The 23536-nt window shown below is 42.1% G+C and overlaps 1 protein-coding gene across 1 annotated transcript in view; it reads right to left on the bottom strand.

Moving 5' to 3' along the window:
* Positions 1-19: 19 nt before the first annotated feature.
* The window catches only part of LOC111973280 (meiosis-specific protein MEI4-like), a 50466-nt gene continuing 26949 nt past the window's right edge, over positions 20-23536 (bottom strand). Inside the window, exon 5 of the mRNA XM_024000596.1 lies at positions 20-947. Coding sequence (XP_023856364.1) covers positions 669-947 — 279 coding nt within the window. The 3' untranslated portion in view covers positions 20-668. The remainder of the gene's footprint in view (positions 948-23536) is intronic.

Here is a 23536-nt window from a genome sequence, read left to right as displayed (position 1 = left end):
TTGCTTTTAAAATGGCAGATTTATTTTTATTACAACATGTTAAATATACCAGTAAATACTTCCATAAACAGGTCTAATAAATCAAAGTCTAAAAGCCATATATTTACATGGACTGTAATCTGTGAGTAGAAAGGGGAAAATCTAGAATACAAACATTTTTGGCTTTTTTTCTCTTCAAATCCTTTTAGTAAAAATGTTGCATCTTGCTAATAGAATCAACAAATTAAAACGTGGATATCTAAGCACAAACATTCTGTACATTCCTTCCTTACAGTAATATGTTCCTATAAATAGCTGCTCATGCAATGCTCAGCATGTTAATTATACAATTACAGTCTGTAAATAAAAACGAATTAAAAATGTCATGCTTTCCTTTTTTTCTAATGTCATCCACTGTAGTCTTTCTCACATTGCCACACAATAATAATTGGTTTAGCTTACTCTACGTGCCACAACACTATTTTTAGATTCTTCTTCCGATGAGAATATCAAATGGAGCCACCACCTCCTTCTCCAGTCCTGTCAAGTCCTGTCTTTTGATTCCTGCTATGTTAGTCAAATCCTCCTTGACTAACTGCACCAACTTCTGCAGCCCTTTGAAGTAGAAAGATCTGGAGGTGGAATTACATGCGTGTGGCGGTGCCTCGCTCGTTCCTGGAACGCCAGTCTCAGGTCTGGGTGTTGTTGGTGTCGGAGGGGGCGAGGAGAGCCCCTATCCTCCACATGTAGAGGGAGTACAGAGGGAAATCATCGGACAGGAGCAAGACGCTATGCTCCAGCCGGCCCAGAAGGGCCCTCTGCTCTGGGCTCCAATGGTGCCCAGTTCCCCCTGTTGCCCCTGGGGGTCCTTGTCCGACCTGAAGGAGCTGCTCCAGGAGCCAGAACAGGTAGAAGGAGTTCTCATACAGGGATACGTCAAACTGGCCGGGCCCCTCGCTGCTTTCCCCCTGAAAAACACAAACATCACAGAGGCAATTAAAGTAAACTACCTGGCTGGAATAAATACCAACAGCATCTCACACTTAATATTTGAACTCAACCTGCTCTCAGGTCATTTTACAGGCTTCTAAAAAGATACATGAAAAATAATTATATACACTCAACCGAATTTAGAGAAAAACTGATGACCAAAAAATGGACTTGTGTGCAAAAACTGTGCTTTGAAGCCTAATTCCAGTTGACTGGTATCACTGTGTGCGTGTATTTGTGTATGTGTGTGAGTGCCATTTACGCTTGTGCTGTTTGTGTGAGTGTGTGTGTATGTGTGTTTGGGTGTGTGGAGTGAAAATGAGTAGAACAGCAGCCAGATGGCTGTCAGGTGCGGCTCCAGGCTGCTGGCTGTCTCCAGAGAGCTGACAGGATGTGAAATAGTCTCTCCTGCCTGACTCACTCGGACCCCATCTGGGTAGATCGCGAACATACACCTCCTCTCCCTGGGGTGCTAATGGTATAGTCTCAATATGGCTGCTGCCATGAAAACTAAAATAAATAAATAAGATGGGTGCAGTGAAATGTGTTGTTTTACAGGGTCAGCCATAGTAGTACGGCATCCCTGGAGCAAATTAGGGTTGAATGCCTTGCTCAAGGGCACAGACACATTTCCCCTCAGAAGTAACTTTCCACTTAGGTCCCATGGTAAATATCCTGCTATTATAATAGAGGAAGCTATTCAATGAGCTGACCAATGCCACCATGGAGAATAGCACCGAACAAGCACAATAAACAGCAGCAGATAATGCCTTCTGCTGGCTAACATTACATGAGTATTGTGTCAACATTGCAAAGACAAAATACGCTGAGAGGGCAAACTAAAGTAGCCTAGTAGTAAACATTTCGAGTAGCTCACAAACCCCCAGAACACCGACGGTCTGCAGATAAGAGTCCTCCTGAAGAAGGAAAACAGCCCAGACACACTGAGTCACTAAAACAACTACCTTTTGGGCACCTTACAGCTTGAACAGATATTGAAGAGATATTCAGAAGGAAAAGAGCCTTAGACGTTTCTCTTTGGAGACCAATGTACTCTAATCTTTGAGTCACTAAAACAACTCTCTGGTTTTTGGGTATCATAACTGATATACAGAGAAGAAAGTAACGGTGTAGAAAACCCGTACAGTTGCTCCTGAACACTTCTCTCAGCCTTCTCTTACCCTATTTCAGAGACACAACTCCAAGACAAAAAAATACAGTCGGCTACACATATTACTCAAATGTAAACGTGCATACTTGCTAAGTCTCGATCGCTACGACACTCGCCCGACAGTTGCCCCCCTTGAAACAAGGTAAACAGAATTGTCTCAATGAGTCAACAGTCTTACAATATAAATGGTAATAGCAGAGCAATGTTTTTCAAACAGCTGAAATGTATAGACTTTTATTGAGATTTTTTTTACCTGAAATTTCAGTAACAGCCTGTTACATTCTGAAATTGTCGCAGTAACTGCCGGCTGCACTGAGCCATGTAAAAGTATGGAAGCCCATCCACACCACCAAAAACGTGTAAAATGTAGGTCATACAAATAGGATATGTTTTTTCATTTGTAACAATGCGTGGTGATTTCAAAGGTGGCACTACAGGTTCCAGAGTGGTGGGGGGAAATTGTTTTCCTGGGGCCCAGAGTTTTTCCTGATCTGGTACCTAACCAACTGCGGACCCTAGTTGTAGCGTATGATCAGGTCATATGGTAAAAAAAAAAAAAACTATCTTGGAAAAACTCCTAACCCTAGGGAGGATGAAACTGTGAAAACCCTTTACACAGACAGAGACAACTGTGATCGGACAAAAACGAACATGGCTGCGCTGGTTGCATACATGGTTGCATCCTGTAGGCATTTGCATCTGTAATAAAACATATACTCATTCAGTATGTCATCACTATTGTGTTGATTGATTAATTCCAGTCAATGATTTGTGATTAAAAAGGCCTAGGTTGCCTAGCCACCCAAAGTGTAAATATAAACCAAATTTGATCATTCACATTTTCTCAGAACATAAATAAATGGGCCTATTTTAGGCTATAAATACATAGCTTAGGCTATAAAAACATGACGTTATGTTTGCCCAGATGCGTATAGGCTTCTCTAGGTTACCTGCAGCTGTGGTTGTTATCAGTAGGCTACAGTTGGTCAGATTGAAGCACAGACTAATTGTGCACGTTGACTATGGAAGTCTGTTCCCGCCACAAAATCAATTTTATTTAATCTGACTTCGAGTTATGAGATAGTAAGTCATAATAATGAGATAGTAAGTGAAAATAATGAGATAGTAAGTCATACTTAAGAGATAGCAAGTCATACTTAAGAGATATCAAGTCATACTTATGAGATAGCAAGTCATACTTATGAGATAGCAAGTCATACTTATGAGATAGCAAGGCATACTTATGAGATACAAGTCATACTTATGAGATAGCAAGTCATACTTATGAGATAGCAAGTCATACTTATGAGATAGCAAGTCATACCTATGAGATAGCAAGTCATACCTATGAGATAGCAAGTCATACCTATGAGATAGCAAGTCATACTTATGAGATAGCAAGTCATACTTATGAGATAGCAAGTCATACTTATGAGATAGCAAGTCATACCTATGAGATAGTATGTTCAGGCGATCTGTATCACATTAATCCGATGTGCACTTTGCATCAGGCCCTTAACTTTCAAGGACAGCCTTATGTACTGTATATCCTATAGTCAATCACATTGTGTGTGTGTGTGTGTGTGTGTGTGTGTGTGTGTGTGTGTGTGTGTGTGTGTGTGTGTGTGTTGTGTGTGTGTGTGTGTGTGTGTGTGTGTGTGTGTGAGCGATATGAGTTGGTGCCTGCTTGATGACATCTGGTTCACATCTGATCAGATATGACTAATGAATTAATTCAATTCAATCTGTTAAAGGGGCAATCTGGGTTTGGTACATCCTTTTAAATTTATTAATATTAGCCATTGATTCTTGAAGAATGTAACATAGAAATGCTTCATGAGCAACGTTCTTACTTACCCCATCAGAAACCAAAATATAAGCACGTTTAAGTCAATTGTTTGTAAACAATATAAATTGTAAACAAACACTGTATAGCTTAAAAACATGGTTAAACTATAATTTTGATCTCATGGATGGTCAGTCCTTGCATCCCTATGTGAGAGTCCTTGAGACTATGTACATATTTGAGAGTGGTTACATTTCTCCTGCCCCATTCCTCAGCTTTTAAACAAATAAGCGGGGCCACTTTATTGTTTGAATCACAGATTGCCCCTTTTCAAAGTCCATGATCCAGACTCACTATATCATAATTATGACTTAGTATCTCATAATTATGATTTACTATGTCATAACTCGCAGATTCTTTTTTGGGAGGGGGGGGGGGGGGGGGGGGGGGGGGGCTTCCATAGGCTTCCACCGCTTATCATGGTGAATTCACTTATATCCATGTTGTCAGTCGCAATTAGCTTTTACCACACGTAATGATTTGCATGATATTGAGAAGAATGAAGCTGATTTGGAGTAATGTAAGGTAGGCCTACTGTACTTTTATATTGGTATGAGAGGGTTAATCATTCATTTTTGATAGGCTAACGTTACTTGATGAAGACATGCTCTTATAGCAACTCTGTGCTTTGGTCTTGAAGCTAAATGTAATGAGTGTAGTCTACAGACGAGAAAATAAATTGTCTGCACATACATGCTTGTGAATTGTTGCATTATTCAAGTGTAATATGGTTTGGTTGCATTATTCAATAGTGTCATATGTTTTAGAAGAACATGTTCTGTTATTGTTGAATTGTTTGTGTTTACTGGCTAGTGGCTACTGTGATATTTACAGTCAATTTGAGCTGCGGACCAAGAATGTTGTGTTGCCAGCCACAACGAAAGGTGAGGGAGGCAAGGATGTAATGTGAATTGAAAAGTTGAATTATCTTTCGCCACCCCGCTCTACAGACTCTCCTTCATATCTCGTAGTGGGAATAGGACCTTTATTACTCTAGCAGAGAGCAGAGGTACTCAGGGAATCGGCTTTCCATTGTTTACAGGTCTCTCTGCCCCCAAACTATTCACACCTCTTCTGGATCTCTCTCCTGGTGTGGGTCAGCTGACCTTGCCCAGCCAATCAGCGGTCTAACCTGGTGGTGGTAACAGGCCCCCAATTCCTGCTGGTGCTTTAGTTGTTCCCAGGAGGGCAGGTTGAGTGTCTCTGTCCTCCATCACAATTCAGCAACTGGACCTCTCCAATTTCCACATGGACAATCCTCTAATCTGGACTTGCTAACTGTGTGTTAGTGCAGTGGTTCCCAACCGTTTTTGGTTACTGTACCAACAACTGAATTTTGCTCTGCCAGGAGTACCCCTGAAGTACCCCCTCATGTGTATTTTACCAGTACACCTATGGTCTCATGAGTCTTCTCATGTACCCCCAGTGGATAGGCCAAGTACCCCCAGGGGCCCTACTACCCCTGGTTGGGAACCACTGGGTTAGTGCATGGAATGACCATGTAAGTGGACTCCTAGTGGGTTAGGGTTCAACTGCTGCATGTACTGTATCTATTCAAATGTAACATGCTACTGTATTACTGCCTACTATACTACTCCTACATGTTTCATTCAATGTAGTGTGTTAGCAGGCTAATGCATATCAGTGTTATAGTTAATGTTACATAGACCACATCTTCCCTACTGTTCCCCTTAGATCGGTCCGTCAGGAAGTCCAGGACCCAGTTGCATAGGGAGGAGTTCAGTCCCGGGGCTGTGAACTTTGTGGTGAGCATAGAGGGACACTATGGTACTGAAGAACGAGCTGTAGTTGATGAACAGCATTCTCACATATGCATTCCGCTTGTCCAGGTGGGTGAGGGCAGTGTGCAGTGCAATGGTAATTGGGTTGTCCGTGGATCTGTCGGGGCGGTAGGCAAATTGGAGACGGTTCAGTGTCGGGAGGGAGGCAGTGATGTAGTCTGACTAGCCTCTCAAAACACTTCACGATGACGGAAGTGAGTGGTACGGGTCTGTAGTCATTCAGGTCAGTTACTTTTCCATTCTTGGGCACAGGGATGATAGTGAACATCTTGAAGCAGGTGGGGATAACGGAAAACAGGATGTCCAAAAACACAACAGCTAGCTGGTCTGCACTTGCTCGGGGGGTGTGGCTAGGGATGTCATCGGGGCCAGGAACCTTGCGAGGGGTTAACAGGTTTGAATGACTTGCATGCATCCTCCGTGGAGACGTAACCCTCGTTGTCCTCAGAGGCTCTCCTCGGCAGCTCAGAGTCGTTTTGCTTGAACCGTGAGAAAAAGGTGTTTAGCTTGTCCAGTAGGGCGACATTGGTGTCTGCAACGTGACTGGCTTTTTTTTGGTAATACGTGATCGTTAGAAGCCCCTGCCACATACGCCCTTGGGGTAGTTCTGGGTACAGTACAGTAGGGCAAAATATCATATCAAGGTATTTATAAATAAAGAAATACGTATTCCATCCAAGGGTCAGCACATACATTCTAAGTGATTTCCATAGGTCTTTCTCCATTCTGATTGTTTTAAACTGTTCAATTAAACTTCAAGCTAAAACAATCCTCCAGGACTGCGGCGCAGAGGAAAGGCCAGGCCACGCAGAACTTCACTGAGTTCGCCTCATTAGTTTGCACTATATAGAGCAATGCTTTTTCTGTGATAGAATCAACATTATTTCAGACCCCTTTCAATTTAACAAAACAAATCTAACTTTGTAAGATTGAGTCTGATTTTGTTGTAGGCAGAGCCAGAGCGCAAAGGAGTAGAATTCTATTGGCAGGTAGTTAGCACACAAGCGGTCTTTCAATCACCCGCAAGTGAACATGCTTAAGGTGCTTTTCAGATCAGCTCAGATCAGAGCCCGCATGTGCACATTTGTTGATATTTTTTGCTAGTTAGCGCGTTATTAGCCCAGCTATAGGTAAGTATAGGTCAGCAATAGAGAGTTACTGCTTCCTACTCAAGGACAAAACGTGTAGGCTACATTTCAAGCTGTCTTTGAAAAGCAAGTTTTGTCTTAATTAATGGGGCGGTGTTGTATTTTGAGACAGGCATGAATGTGCAAATAAGCAAATAGGCTGAGGGGTAGCCTACATTGTCTAATTCTCTGTCTGACGATAATAATCAATTGTATTTTGTAAAGTGGTTTCTTGCATCATACAACACAATACAATGCAATTTACAGTCACCTATTTGGCCCATGGTGTTATAGACCAAGTAAAAAAATCATGAATTCATGTCAAGCCTTGCATAATGTAAAAACGTCTAATGCAATTTAGGCCTGCATTGAACACCACAAATAGGCTACTGTAGGCTATATCATAGAAATCAAAAGCTATTTACATGTGAAAATGTTATGGGATTTGCTCCATTGGATTTGTTGGTAGGCCACTCTGATAAGCCTACATTATGCTCAAATTGCCATAATAGCCTATTGGCTACTATCTAAAAGTTCACTATAAACACGCGCCGGAATTTGCACAAAATTCGAACAACGTTCAATTTTCCACTCAGAAGATCTAAAATTAGCTAAGAAAAGGCAAACTAGCCATTTGCATATGTAAGAAACACAAACTAATAGTGTAATTATAGAACGCTACTGGATTAATATGAAGAAGCAAAGTGAAAACAGCATCGTTGTCATCAATATTGTTGCAAGGGCTGTATTGACAATGCAGACTGAACAAACAAATGCGCCCTTTGAGTGACAGGCGGCGGGGCTAGGTCTGTGTGGGAAGCGGCATGGAGAGAGAGGAGAGAGGATGACTCAAGTAGCGGAGTAAATTATAAAAATGGATGTTACATACGGCGTATCACATTTAGCAAACCAAACATTCAAAAACCGTTACAGAAGGTAAAGTAAAAACCCAAACCGGTCCGTTCATCAATACCGGTATATCGTAAAACACAGTATAACGCCCAACCCTACAGTATAGTATCCAGGCCATTAGGAGTATTTTCTCCACTGTTACTATAGGCCTCAAGATGGCTGCGGTGTTGTTATGCAACCCAAGATGGCTGCCTCCATGGCTTTTCCCTAGCATTGCTAGCCTCTAACTATGCTACGCTACTACATTAGCTGCTGTATTGCATATTGTTATTTATATCATATAGTAGTACACTGCTATTATACAGTTATCTGCTGCTACTGTGTAATACATGCTTTCCTTCTGTCCAATTACAACTTCCACTAGTCCCTTCTCTTTGTAATGCTGTGTGTGTGTGTCTGTTTGGTGTGTGCTAATACATGTGTGAATTTTATGCTTTTGTTTTGGGAGGTTGGGGGCCCCTTGTCAAACATCTTCTCTTAGCCTCATGACATAATATGTAGAATAGCATAATAAAACCGCACCTTTTTCCTACACAAAATCTGTTGATATGCAGGAAGTATCCCAAATGCGGTAGTCCGGCTCTGCCTCAGTGGTGTCAGGGCCTCCTGTACTGGATCTATCTGTCTGTCTGCAGGGATTCTAATCATAATGTGCTGTGACCTTGATTGCAGAGGTTTGAGATAATGAAGTGGACCCTGAACGTAATTCAATTGGCCGTTTTGATTAGACCTGCGACTCGTTAAAGCTAGGAGACTACATACAGTCCCACTCTCTGATTGGAGAGTCAGCCATCACAATCTCAGAGATTGGGAGAGAAAAAGTATAGACAGCATGATAAAGCTGTGCTAAGAGGCCTAAAGGGGTAGTAATATAATGATAGACAGAGATTGATTCGTTGACAGAGCGGAGGCAAAACAGAAAAGCCCACAGTTTGATTCAGACAAGGAGGAAAGATAAGGGAAAATACAATTTCTCCCTTCTCCAGAGCAGAACTGCTCCCCTTCTCAGTGCTCACTAACTCAACAATACTGTGTCCAGGCGGCCAGTCAGCGGGCAGGCTCAGTATTAACGCTCATCTAAATGCATAGCCTTGTATCCAAAATGGCACAAAATGTATCCAAAATTCCCTTTATAGTGCACTACTTTTGACCAGGGCCCATAACTATGGTCAAATGGCCTGTGTCTGCTTAGTGGGGGGGGGGTTCACTTCCAGTTAAATCTCTTCCTCTGCGAACCTGCCCAGTCATGCTCTGCGCCCCTGTCCACTCTGCGCCCCTGCCCAGTCATGTGAAATCGATAGATTAGGGCCTAATGAATTTATTTCAATTGACTGATTTCCTAATATGAACTGTAATTCAGTAAAGTCGTTGAAATTGTTGCATGTTTTATATTTTTGTTCAGTATATATAAAAGAGTAATATTGGTATGCAAACTAAACGTTTTATACATTTCAACTCTATATCTGACATGGTACAGGTGTCTTCTTTTTTTTAAGCCCATAACCATGGGTATGAGGTGTATATTTTTGTTTCAAAGTAGATTTGTTTAAGACTACCAAGAAACACTGTGTGACCCTGATTTAGCCCACTGCAGTAAAAGGTTAAGGCTCCAGTCTTGATTACTGTCTGGTAATATGGTCAAGTGCAGCAAAGAAAGACCTAGCAAAGCTGCAGCTGGCTCAGAACAGACCAGGACACCTTGCCCTTAACTGCACATACAGAACCAACAACATGCATACCAGTCTTTCCTGGTTGAGGGTTGACGAGAGATGAACTGATTTTCTTCTAGTTTTTATGAGATAAATTCCAGACTGTCTGTATAATCAAATAACATTCAGCTCAAACACCCTTACATACCCCAAAAGACATGTCACCAGGGTTCTCTTCACAGTCCCCAAGTCCAAAACGAATTGAGGGCAACGCACAGTATTATACAGAGCCAAGACTCCAGCCACCCAAGTCAAAGACTGTTCTCTCTGCTACACGGCAAGCGGTACAAGGGCGCCAAGTGTGGGACCAAAAGGCTCCTTAACAGCTTCTACCCCCAAGCTATTAGACTGCTGAACAGTTAATCAAATGGCTATCCAGACTATTTGCATTGACCCCCCCCCCCCCTTTTTTTGCACGGTCCCTCTTACACTGGCTCTATGCACACTCACTGGCCTCTACCCACACACTCACACATACGGCTAGTGGTTAGAGCATTGGGCCAGTAACCGAAAGGTTGCTGGATCAAATCCCCGAGCTGACCAGGTAAAAATCTGTCGTTCTGCACCCACTGTTCCTAGGCCGTCATTGTAAATAAGAATTTGTTCTTAACTGACTTGCCTAGTTAAATAAAGGTTAACTTGAAAAAAACACACACACACCACACTTTCACATCTGCTGTTGCTACTCTGTTCATTATCTATCCTGAATTGCCTACTCACTTTTACCCCTACCTACTTGTACATATTACTTCAATTACCCCCTGCACATTGACTCGGTACCAATACTCCTTGTATAAAGCCTCGTTATTGTTATTTTATTGTGTTACTATTTCCTTTTGACATTTTTTGCAAATGACTTTTACTTTTTAACTCTGCATTGTTGGAAAAGGGCTCGTAAGTAAGCATTGCACGGTAAAGTCTACACCGGTTGAATTCGGCGCATGCAACAAATACAATTAGACTTGATTTGATTGCATGGAACTTCTTTCCATCTACAATTACTTAAGCAAACAGCAAAATTACCTTTAAAAAACGGATTAAACAACATCTCTCATGGAACGGTGGGACTGTGAGGGGACACACACACACAAATACACGCACACACAGACACCCTGGTAGTGTTGTTTGTATATCGTATTTTAAATGTGTATCAATGTTTTGTTACTTGTCATGTTTTTTTGGTATTCTGTGGACTCTAGGAAGAGTAGCTGATGCTTCTGCAAAAGCTAAATGGGGATCCAAATAAACAAATAAATTAATGGCCTTCAATTGATAGAGAAGGACAGAAAAAGTAATTATTTGGCGGTTAATATGGGTGACGGTAAAACAGCCTCCAATGTTGCCTGAATGGAATTAATATCCACTGTGGGTAGACCACAGATAAGGTTAGTGATGCTAAGATTCTAATATTACAGGTACCTGATCTCTACACAAAACTCAGTATCAAATTCTGTCCATAATTATTGGTATCATTGATAAAGATGAGCAAAAAAGTTATATTTTATACTAATAAAATTGCTCAGAGAAAGAGATTTGGTTTAACAAGTAATTATGAAAAATACATTATTGGCACCCGTTATCCTCACAAATGTTTAATGAGATTGGAGAACACATTGGGAGGGATCTTAGACTATTCCTCCATACTGAATCTTTCCAGATCATTGATATCCTTTGTCTGTTCTTATGTAGAGTCCTCTTCAATTCAAACCACAGGTTTTCAAAGGGGTTCAAGTCTGGAAACTGAGATGGCCATTGCAAAATGTTGATTTTTGTGGGGGAAAACTCATTCTGATAGGCTGGGCCTGGCTCCTCAGTGGGGAGTGGGCTGTAACTCAGTAAAATATTTGAAATTGTTGCATGTTGCATTTATTTTTTTGCTCAGTATAATTTCCCAGTTTTTGGAGCATACAATATAGTATTTGTATTACTTACTTCGTACAGTCTTATTTGCTCATCTTTATCAATGGTGCCAACAATTATGTACCTGACTGTATGCACAGGTGTCTGTTTGTATTGGAGGTTGGACAATATATCCATGCAGTGTTTGCTCATTTCAGTACAGAGCCAACAACACAAAAGCAAATAGACATTTGCTCATCACTAACACTGTTCACTTTACTTAATAGCCAGATCCTCAAAACACCAACCTTCGCGTCTGTGACAGATTGGCTGTACAAACCAAAATGCTAGAGTTAAAATCAAATGTCAAACAAAACCTGCCTGCAGGCCACACATTTGGAGGGTTGATCTTCCAAACTTGGAAAATGTTATAGTATTTGGAGTCTGAGATATTTGACTACGAGGCCCCTTGGGACTTACCTTGTTTCAGCAGCCAAAAGATGACTAGTACCCACTTCAAATCATTTTTAAAAGGTAACTTTTGAACTCAATTTCAATCCATTTATTTGATGAACATTGTACTGTACTTATTTGCAAATGATGTTATGCAAGTCACTCATAAACACTATAAAGCAAATCAATGATCTGTGCAGGACATGTTATGTGGCGTGAAAAAACCAAAACCAAAATCCTGGACCATAAATCAGGATAAGTTTCAATAAATCTCTTTCAGTGGAAACAAAACTGCTGCCGAAAAATGGGTTCTTCCCAGGACTGTTGGTCCGGTATTTGCAATCCCATTCTATGTCATGAAGTCGGTGTGTAAACTGTGGAGAGCAGAGCCGAGCAGATGTGCTTAGTGAATAAAATATTTTCTGATAGCCATCTGACCGAAGCCTATTGTAGCCAGCACTACAAAGGCAGACAATACTAGCCCACACAGCCGTCATCACCTTGGCTCAAGATAAGGAAAACAACTCCCCAGAATTGATTTGTCTTCTGCCTCAGAGAAAGCTACAATGTGTTTCATAGCATCTCGTTCAAGGCGGTGGACTGACAATACACTGATTTCTCCGACAGCTAATCGATCCCATCTCATCCGCGAGGGAATTCTCCGAGTTATATCTGACTGCATTTTGACCGCTTTTAGTGTGAGGACATATACCTTTTGTTACAAGATAAAAGAAACACCAAGTTCTTCAAGCTTGCCTCAAAAGCAACACCATCAAAATCTAGGCTATTCTCTGAGGAAGAAAAGCATTTTGTAGTTCTTCAGAAAACTGTCTCTCGAGGTCTTTCCTCAGTCAGAACCGTTGTGATGTAGTGAGTATACGGACGCTGACTCACTGGCACATTCACTGCCCACTACACTCATGAAGAGACCAAAAGTGACATCAACCTTCAGAGAGATTTATTACTTCACCTGGGTTGAACTGCAATATTCCGTCAATTTCCCCAAGAAATTCGGTTTGACAGACAGAAACCCCACAGGCTACAGCCCCCTCTGTCCGCCCGCCCGCCTTGGGCCTGACACCACAGTATACCTTCTCCCCAGTTACCTCTCTCCCCAGCCTGTCCTTGCCCAGGTGCCTCTCTGCTCTATTTACCAGGGCTGTTTTTTGGGGGGTGTTTTTTAATCCATTTTTTTGTCCAGAGGGTTTACTTGTACATCAAGATGCCTCACACTACAGACACAGGAGATAGACTACTGCCCTGTGGGGCGTTCTGGCTCAGATAAGGCTTTATTTTCTTCATCTCCAGTACCTCTGTGTGTAGGTCAATGCTGATGGCACAGAGACGCTTGCTGCTGCTACGTGCTAAGCTGAAGGACAAAGAGGGCTGGTCTGCAGAGCATTACCATATCCTCTTCCCTGGTGGCTTCCTAGTTTAGGATCCCCATTAGCTGTTGCACATGCAGCAGCTATTCTTCCTGGAGCCCAAATAAAACATAAAATACATGACAGAGTACAGAACAGTTATAGACAAGAATAACATAAGAATATTATTACAATTGAAATAAAAAGTTATATTGTCAAGGCACCAAAAGACAACTAAAAAGAATACTATTTGTATACTATGTTCCATCTCACAACACAGACGCCTCTCTCTTTGTGCTCTCTCCTATTCTCCCTTATTCTCCTCGGTTGGTGCTTTCCCTTCTGGGCCAGTGACCGGTTTCAAGGAAGATCAGATTAAGAGCTGCAGCAGAGGTTTTGCTGGACCGTTAAATAGCCAAGGATCAAAGTCGTACTTGGCTATTTAAGATATCACAGAGAAAAACACGTTGTCTACCATGATACAAATTTGTTTGCCATCAGCAGAGTGTGAGAGTCTGTCGAAGGAAGTGGAAAATGAGGTGATTTACCAACGCACTGGTGGCTCCTGGCTTTGTTTCATCATAACATGACTTTGATCAAACAGCTTCATTTCCCCTCTCGGTTAGAGATCTGTGCTGCTTTGAGGGGCCAAGTACGACTTTGATCCTTGGCTATTTAACGGTCCAGCAAAACCTCTGCTGCAGCTCTTAATCTGATCTTCCTTGAAACCGGTCACTGGCCCAGAAGGGAAAGCACCAACCGAGGAGAATAAGGGAGAATAGGAGAGAGCACAAAGAGAGAGGCGGCACTTTGTTACACACACACACACACACACACACACACACACACACACACACACACACACACACACACACACACACACACACACACACACACACACACACACACACACACACTAGGCAGATGTGTAATGAGAGACATAGCTCAGTCAGAATGGCCAGGGTTTTAATGAGCATCAGTATCATGAAGTGCTGAGAGCCATAAGTCACGTTTCCCTCAGACTCGTAGGCTTGCTGGATACGATATAAGGCGGTTCAGCTCGGGTGCATGTCAGCTGGGGGGACATAAACAATGCTAGAATAAAATGACTTTTATGAGAGAGACTCACTTGGACATGAATGAACACACACACTATTTTTCTCCTTCTCTACACTCCAGGTTATTCTGTAAAGGATAAATTGGCAAAGGGTGTTGTTTTTCCTCAGGTGCACTGCACACCACCCATTACTAGGCTATAAGAGTTTGACATCCTCATGAAAAGTCTAGTCATCAGTTTTTCCTTCTACCTTTATCCTTTAAAAAAGGGCAATTCCGCCACTTTCTAACCAGTTATTACACTTTTAGTATAAATGCACTACTGTAAGATTTGATACACATTGATGTTTTGTTTTTGTTAGTCATACCACACCATACTGTTGGCAGTAGGTGCACTTGTTTCAGCTTCCTTGCGCCGGGTAGGCAAAGTGTTCCCATTTTGAACCATTTCATGTGTCTGAAGGTAAACTCTGCCTACTCAGGGTGCCCGGAGAGCAAATCAAATACACCTATAGGCCAACCACTACCCAATCGGATTGCTCAGATCACAGTGCCTGCACTCTGCAGCTTCCTCAAACAAACAGCAAAGTCAGTTGATACTACTGTGATTTTAAATGTCTAAAATGATGAATAGAGAGACTGTCACATGTCAATGAATACAGCTGTTATGAGTGAGTTCATGTTTAAGTCTATAAAGAAAGTACATTATTTCAATTTATGCTCACTCAGCTGTGCCACAAATTATAATCTATTACCAGCGTGATCATAGAACTCAAGTTTTGAAATATAATTTTAAAATGATCTGAAAAGAACAACATCGGCAGGGCAAGCATAGCAGTGATAATGTATTTGGCCTATAGTATACTGCAGAAACTTAATCGCTACAGAACTGCTTTTAATTGGTCAATGTTGCAAAGGCTTACAGTGTATTCGGAAAGTATTAAGACGCCTTGACTTTTCCACATTTTGTTACGCCACAGCCTTATTCTAAAATTGATTAAATTGTTTTTTCCCTCATCAATCTACACACAATACCCCATAATGACGAAGCAAAAACAGGTTTTTAAAAATGTTTGCAAATGTATATAAAAGAAAATGAAATATCACATTTACACAAGTATTCAGACCCTTTACGTAGTACTTTGTTGAATCCTCTCAAGCTGTCAGGTTGATTGGGGAGCATCGCTGCACAGCTATTTTCAGGTCTCTCCAGAGATGTTCGATCGGGTTCATGTCCAGGCTCTGGCTGGGCCACTCAGGACATTCAGAGACTTCTATCGAAGCCACTCCTGGGTTGTCTTGGCTGTGTGCTGTTGGAAGGCCCCAATCTGATGTCCTGAGCACTCTAGAGTAGGTTTTCATCAAGGATCTCTCTGTACTTTGCTCCGTTCATTTTCCCCCTCGATCCTGACTAGTCTCCTAGTCCCTGCCGCTGGAAGATATCCCCACAGCATGATGCTGCCAGGTTTCCTTCAGATGCTTGGCATTCAGACCAAAGAGCTCAATTTTGGTTTCATCACACCTGGGAATCTTGTTTCTCATGGTCTGAGTCCAATAGATGCCTTTTGGCAAACTCCAAGCGGGCTGTCATGTGCATTTTACTGAGGAGTGCCTTCCGTCTGGTGCTGCAGAGATGGTTGTCCTTCTGGAAGGTTCTCCCATCTCCACAGAGGAACTCTGGAGCTCTGTCAGAGTGATGGAGGCCACTGTGCTTCTACACCTGCATTGCTTGCTGTTTGGGGTTTTAGGCTGGGTTTCTGTGTAGCACTTTGAGATATCAGCTGATGTAAGAAGGGCTTTATAAATAAATCTGATTTGAAATTTGATTTGACTGTGTTCTTGGGGACCTTCAATGCTGCAGAATTTTTTTGGTACCTTTCCCCAGATCTGTACCTCGACACAATCCTGTCTTGGAGCTCTACGGACAATTCCTTCGACCTCATGGCTTGTTTTTTTCTCTGACATGCACTGTCAACTGTGGGAATATATATACAGGTGTGTGCCTTTCCAAATGATGTCCAATCAATTGAATTTACCACAGGTGAACTCCAATCAAGTTGTAGAAAAATCTCACGGATGATCAATGGAAATAGGATGGGTCACTACAGACCCGAGGCGGTGCACAATTGGCCCAGTGTCGTCTGGGTTAGGGGAGGGTTTGGCCGGTCGGGATGTCCTTGTCCCATTGGGCTCTAGCGAACTCCTTGTGGCGGGCCGGGCGCATGCACGCTGACAGTCGCCAGTTGTACGGTGTTTCCTTCAACCCATTGGTGCGGCTGGCTTCCTGGTTAAGCGGGCAGTGTGTCAAGAAGTACGGCTTGGCAGGGCGTGTTTCAGAGGACGCATGGCTCTCGACCTACGCCTCTCCCGAGACCGTAGGGGAGTTGCAGCGATGGGACAAGACTAACTACCAATTGGATATCACAAAATTGGGGAGAAGAAAAATAGTTAAAAGTACAAAAAATTATAATTTGTAAATATGTCTAAAAACCTGTTTTTGCTTTGTCATTATGGAGGACTGTGTGTACGAATAAGGCTGTAATGTAACAGAATGTGGAAAAAGTCAAGGGGTCTGAATACTGTAGATCATTGAAAATGTCTATCCATTTCTTGCATTAGTCATCTCAGAGATCCTCCATGAAAACGTCACAGAACAGCACTTTCCTGTTTTGCTCATCACTAAACAGTCAATAGACATTAAATCATACAATTACACAAAAATTGTGTATGACACCACTAAATACTTATCCTTTAAGCAGTTCACATAGCAGATATAATAACTTGTTCTTACTAGGGAAGGAGGGCTATGCCTGGTCATGTCTTGTGGGACCTAGACAGGAGTTGTGAGATATGTGGTATTGTCATCTACTGAAAATGTAATAGATCGGCCTGTAGATCTCTATGATCCCGCCGAGAGAAGTTCAACAGGCCCGCAATTGCAGTCTGCAGTCTGAGGAGCTATAAATAGTGTGACTGGTACGGAAGCTGTTCATAGACAAAGGTGTCTTTCTCCCGCCGAAGAAAAGCCATCTTCACTGGTCACTTTACCGCTGACTCAGTGAGATGTGAAAAATAAATCTGACTTCAGTGTCATTTTTCAGAGTTTTACAGTGGGTAGAAAAACAACAACGATGACCTCAAATGTTTTAGTACAAAATGACTGTTATTAGTTTCTCTCTGGTAAGAATAATGCACACAGAATAATCCGTTTTCTGTCTTTATAGGGACAACCTTTGTGTGTGTGTGTGTGTGTCACTGCGCATGTGTGTGTGAGAGAGGAATATTTTTCCTGACAAGGCTCTTTGCAGTTAACCCAAGGCAGAAGCAGGGACTGTGTCCCTCAGAGGACGGCTGTACAAATATCCTGATGCACTGAGGGTACAGGATGTCCTAAGCAGGGTCCTGACCTCACTCTACCACTAACTAATGGAGGACGGATGGCGGAGCAGAGCAGGCATGAGTGTGTGAGTGTGTGTTTCTGTGTCACTATGTGTGTGTGGGGCTGGAGTCTGAGCTGCTGACTCTGTCGTGGTAGGGCAGGCAGTGTCCCTCAGCTGAAATCTCTCATGTACATGTCCATTACTACGCCACAAATTCTCCAGTGTTAAACTAACACAATGCTTAGTGTAAAGCGCCATTTGCATATTTCCCCAGAGTGCCTTGCCTTTCGAGTGAATTGTAGAGTTACCACCCATGACTGTATTTGTCAGTGACATGGTTGTTGCAATTATCCATTTTCAGTCCTGTGATGAAATCCTAAGCAAATATGTTATCATTCAAATTATATTCTTTAACAAGCCACATCGGACCCGCAAGTCACTTTATGCTGGTGTGTAAAGTGATGAACAAGTCTTATTGGAATCCAGCCAGAGTGGGGATATCCAACATTTTGAATTTTAATTCACCCGCAACATGCATTCCGAATGACTGCCGGGTTGGGAAGACTAAGATATGAGACTACCTAAAGCATCTAAACTGGAACAACCATTTCAGTAACGGGTGCAATAAGTTGAAGTAACAGATTGGATTAGTAGAAACATTTGTTATTTATATTTGAGATGCATAAGATTAATTAATCAATGTACATGCAAACAAATAGCATGAAACAAACCATTCTAAAAATCAACCTGCAACAGAGCATGCAGGGAAATATGATAGGCGTGGTCTTGGTTTAACAATGGTTATTAACACCAACACTAGGGTTATTTTACACCAATTAGTGTTAATTTAACACTTGAATCAACACTACATGTAACCGAAAGATTGCTGGATCGAATCCCCGAGCTGACAAGGTAAAAATCGGTCGTTCTGCCCCTGAGCAAGGCAGTTAACCCACTGTTCCCCGGGAGCCGAAGAGGTCGATTATGGCAGCCCCCCGCACCTCTCTGATTCAGAGGGGTTGGGTTAAATGCGGAAGACACATTTCAGTTGAAGGCATTCAGTTGTACAACTGACTAGATATACCCCTTTCCCTTACATGTTACACTGAAAATCAACACTAGGTAATACCGGCCAATTTGCAGTGTAGACATAGGTCTTCAGGCTGCTATGGCGACATACAGGATGTTATGATGACGAGAAGGTGCTTTGCATCAGAAACTAGTTATTGATAAATGATAAATGGTGAAGTGGGATGCTATGAAATTTCTTTAAAAAGTCTCTAAATAACACATCTCAAACTGACAATGATCACATATAATTACGCTCTCAACTTTCAGTGTGCATCCTTCCCAACTCAGGAAAGATTAGCATACTCTCTCCAGAAATGAAAGGGAAAGCTGATTCTACTGAAAGCTTTGGCTAAAAATGTACAGATACAGATATCTCACTCGTGACATTTAGGGATGAAAAGTAAGTGGTCTGCTTACTGTAGATGGACAGCGTAATCCGGAGTGAAAATGTTCCCCCGAGCATTACACTGCAGTTTTCTGAGGCTAAACAGAACAGTTTTAGCTGCCATTGCCCTTTACAAGCCTCAGCTCTGACACTCATTTCCTCTGGCTCTAGCTGACATGATAACTGACCGAGCTCTGCACATCTGATAACTTTCATTCATCATCCTGGAGCCAAACTTCATATTATTAAAAGGTAGTCATCCCTGACAATCCCTTCCCTCCCCAGACTTAAGACTGGGCTAGCTAGCACACTCTAATTAGACAATAAAAAACAGGTTTGCTGCTTGGACACCGAGTCTGATAGATCATATTCAGGCTATGGGTTTGTCCTTGGAGTGAAAAAGACAACCATCAGTAAATAGCAGAGCCATATATCTAAATATATGGCTCAGGTAAAGTGTTTTACTAATTACAAAATGGCAGGGCCAGGGTGATAAATTGCTTCAACAATAGCCACAGAACAACCATGATTTAAACTTGACATAAAGCACAGTCAGAAAAACAGTCCAGATTGTCATTTTTACTGCCCAGTGTTATAGTGTTATTGGAAAAGTGAGTGAGTGTTTGTACCGTTTGTCCTATGGGCTGTGTGGGTAGTCTGTCTGTCTGGGTTGGGTTGGGTGCTATGTGCTGTGACTGTCATGCCCTGTCACAGTGCAACACGGGGCCCAGATGGCTGGGCTTCTCTGAATGGTCCAAGGGCAGTGGCAACCCGCCTGCCCACCACCAGAGCCTGCAAACCTGCTGCCTGGCTGGGCTAAACTCTGCTTATGGAATAGTCACTAGGGTTGGGAGATGTCTGGAATGACACATCGTCCTATCGACCTGTTCAAACCTCGTGCAAAAAGTGTTCGGTCTGAATGTGTTTTCAGTGGGTCTACATACAGCATGCCACTCCAGAGTCTATTAAAGCCAGAAAAGGTGAACATGCTTGTGTTCCTTGCCAGTAACCTTTAGGTAGGTTAATAAATAATGAAAAGAAAAATAGTCAAATGGTTCTTCATTGCATTATTTGTTTAATTTTCAAAGCCTGTATTCACAGATGTGTCTTATTCAAAATAAATGTAGCCTAGGCTAGAATATTCTGTTGTGTGCTTTAAAACGTATTTGCACTTTCATTTATTCGGTTAATTTCATACTTATTTTGTTTACTTGATTCATTTTGTAATTTGTAGCCACTCTTATTATAGGCAACATATATTTTTTGATTGCGCTTATCAAAAGCGCTGCTGCGGGTGGTTATGTAATGCCCGTAGCGCAATTCAAGCATATGAATAAACACTAATACAAATATCTGTTTAAACTTGTACTAGTAACGTTAACTGCTCATTTTATTGACAGTAGCCTAGTGTAGGGCTATATTATTGGCTGTTTAGTTTGCAAGGAATTTCCGGCGGCACACTTTGTTTTTCCTAAAGCTTTGGTCAGTTGGAGTCCAAAAACGTTTAAGGTTTGTTTAACCTCCCATTCAATTATTCCATCTTGCAATTTTTGGTTATTCCTCTCTCATTATTACCATATCATGTTTTTATTTAGGATATTCACAAACATAACTGAGATAGAACTCGGTTACTGGCCTCCTGGTTTCATTTCAATGTTGATCGTGAAATATATGCTTAGACTAACTAGTCACATGCAAATAAAAAATGGGGAATGGGACAAAAAGGGAAATGAAGATTTCAGAACAAGCCACACAACGGAGTGTCTGCTGCAAAAGGCCCATGATCATCCGACATTGGAGAGGTGAGCGAGAGAAATGTTATCTGACGTTTTGCGCAGCTTTTGGCGCTCTCCGCTCCGTCGACATTGCAGGCCTACTCGTGCGTTATGTTAATAGTAGCCTAAGTGTACCTACATAATTCATGAAAAAGGCTACGGCAAATAGAAATAGGTGGGTCATTTGGCGTGTCGCCCGGCTGTGAGCTGCACTGTTATGCGCTGGCCGACTTCTGCTGTGCCAGTCATGTTCAAATAGGTTAAACTATCGTCTGTAAAAAAAAATTAAACATATAAAAACTATCGTCTGTCACATCATGATGTCGTTGCCATCAACGATGTCTGTCAAACGTTGTTGATTTCCGATTGTGTCGTAATCTCGCCCAACCCTAATAGTCACTACTCCCTTTTTAACTCTGCCGATTAAATAATAATGGCTTAAAGAAAATACTACTGAAGTAATCATTCTTTAATTGATTGTCATCACTAGAGACTTGAGGCAACACCACTCTTTGGTTCAGTATTAGGCTATATGCAGCCTACAGCATGTCTGTAGAAAAACCAATTAGAAATGCAATCATTCTCATAATAATCATGATTACAATGTCCATCAGGCAACAAACCAATTATCCAACAATTTGATCCTAAATTACTTCTCAGAATACAACCAGATCCAATAGAGCTCTGACTGACTCATCATTAAAACAATTTGGCATAATTGAGCATCCTCTCCATGTTGTCCTTAGAACTGTCTTGTTATTAGGTGTTACCAGACCGCTACATTAACAGAGAAGCAACTAGTGACATGGTTGAGAAATTACATTTTAGGCCAAAACACAGATCCTGTCCCTTATACAACCATTACCAAGTCCTGACTTTTTTTTTTTTTACCATGGGAAGGGTCTAGCAAACAGATGGGGATGCCTATCTCACCTCTAGTGGCCAAGGTAGTGTGTGTTTATGTTGCGGCAGTGTGTGTGTGTGTCGGTGGACTGAACTGATCATCCCTACCTCCATCCCAGAGGAGCAGCCCCCACAGCGTTACTCCTTGCTGAGTGCATGAAGCTACAGAGGCAGGAGGAAACCATGTGGCTCTGTCACTCTGTGTAAAGGGTTAACGGAATCTTAATGCTCACATAAATCACCCTAGAAATACACCTCACCTGACAGGTCTGCCTTTATCATAGTCCCACTGCAGATCTGGGGGAAAGACAGGGGTAACACGCACGGACACAGGGGAGGCTCAAACGCACAGGGATTCTATCAGTCTGAGGATGCTCCCTGCATACAGTACCGTGCATTACCAAGCCACGAGTACGGAACAGAAGAGACTGATAAATTAGTACAGTTTTTTTTATTTCACAAGAGCTTCAAGCCACGGCTAGACTAGAGTGTGACAAGCAGGGCCTAAAATTAACACCCGCCACCTGCCAAATGAGAGTTTTGGCATTGGTGGGTAAGAATGTCTGATTTACCAGCCACGTTAGCGCGTGGTAACACTCCGGGTTCTACAGTGTGAGCAATTGGAAAAAAATTGTTAATCATGGCCACAAGTGCGAGTTGTGATTTATAGCAAAATAAATGCTGCTGTAGCTTTTTTCAAAGTATTTCTGCCATTTTGTTTCATATCTGGTAAGGCACAAAGAAATCTGAATCCTAACGTTGTAGCTATCCCACCTCATGCAGCAACACTGCCTGTATGGGGGGCTGTGAGTGCCCGAAAGATTTGTTTTTAGAAGCATTGGGCACAGGCATATAAATTGGTCTAATTTACTCAAGTTTTCCTTGCATTTCTTGGCTATTTACATTGTTTTGTTCACAAGCTCGGTTGCTTTTCAATGTTTGGGTTTGCTCCCACTGCTAGCAAAAATCATAGGTCACAGAATATTAAATCAAGCAATATACCACATTACTTCTTACTAGTAATACATTTAATGCTTAGAATCATTAAGCACGCGCATCCGTTTTTTTGTGTGTTTCTTTGTGTAATTATGGCCCCAAAAATATTTTGGCTGGTAAGAGAATCAGTATGGCTGGTAGATTTTATTATCTACAGTACCTGCCACAGTGGCTGGTATACAAAAAAAGTTAGTTTTAGGCCCTGCTGGCAAGTCTTCAAACATTATTTCCCAGGACTCAACCACAGCTCTCGAAAATCATACAGTATTAACACAAACTGCCCCACTGCATTGCGAGGCAAGATGCAGTAACGGAGGCTTGATGCGTTATACAATTCCCTCGCTGTTTTGATGGGCAAATCAGGCAACCCTACCGATCCTTGACTTTGGCGATGTCATTTACAAAATAGCCTCCAACACTCTTCTCAGGAAACTGGATGTAGTCTATCACAGTGCCATCCGTTTTCTCACCAATGCCCCATATACTACCCACCACTGCGACCTGTATGCTCTCGTTGGCTGACCCTCGCTACATATTCGTCCCCAAACCCACTGGATCCAGGTCATCTAAAAGTCTTTGCTAGGTAAAGCCCCGACTTATTTCAGCTCACTGGTCACTATAGCAACACCCACCAGTAGCACGCGCTCCAGCAGGTATATTTCACTGGTCATCCCCAAAGCCAACACCTACTTTGGCCGCCTTTCCTTCCAGTTCTCTGCTGCCAATGACTGGAACGAATTGCAAAAATAACTGAAGCTGGAGACTTATATCTCCTTCT

Source organism: Salvelinus sp. IW2-2015, linkage group LG14, assembly GCF_002910315.2.
Source record: "Salvelinus sp. IW2-2015 linkage group LG14, ASM291031v2, whole genome shotgun sequence".
NCBI classification, from domain to species: domain Eukaryota; kingdom Metazoa; phylum Chordata; class Actinopteri; order Salmoniformes; family Salmonidae; genus Salvelinus; species Salvelinus sp. IW2-2015.
Note: the sequence above shows the minus strand (reverse complement) of the source record. Positions and strands in the feature narration are given on the sequence as shown.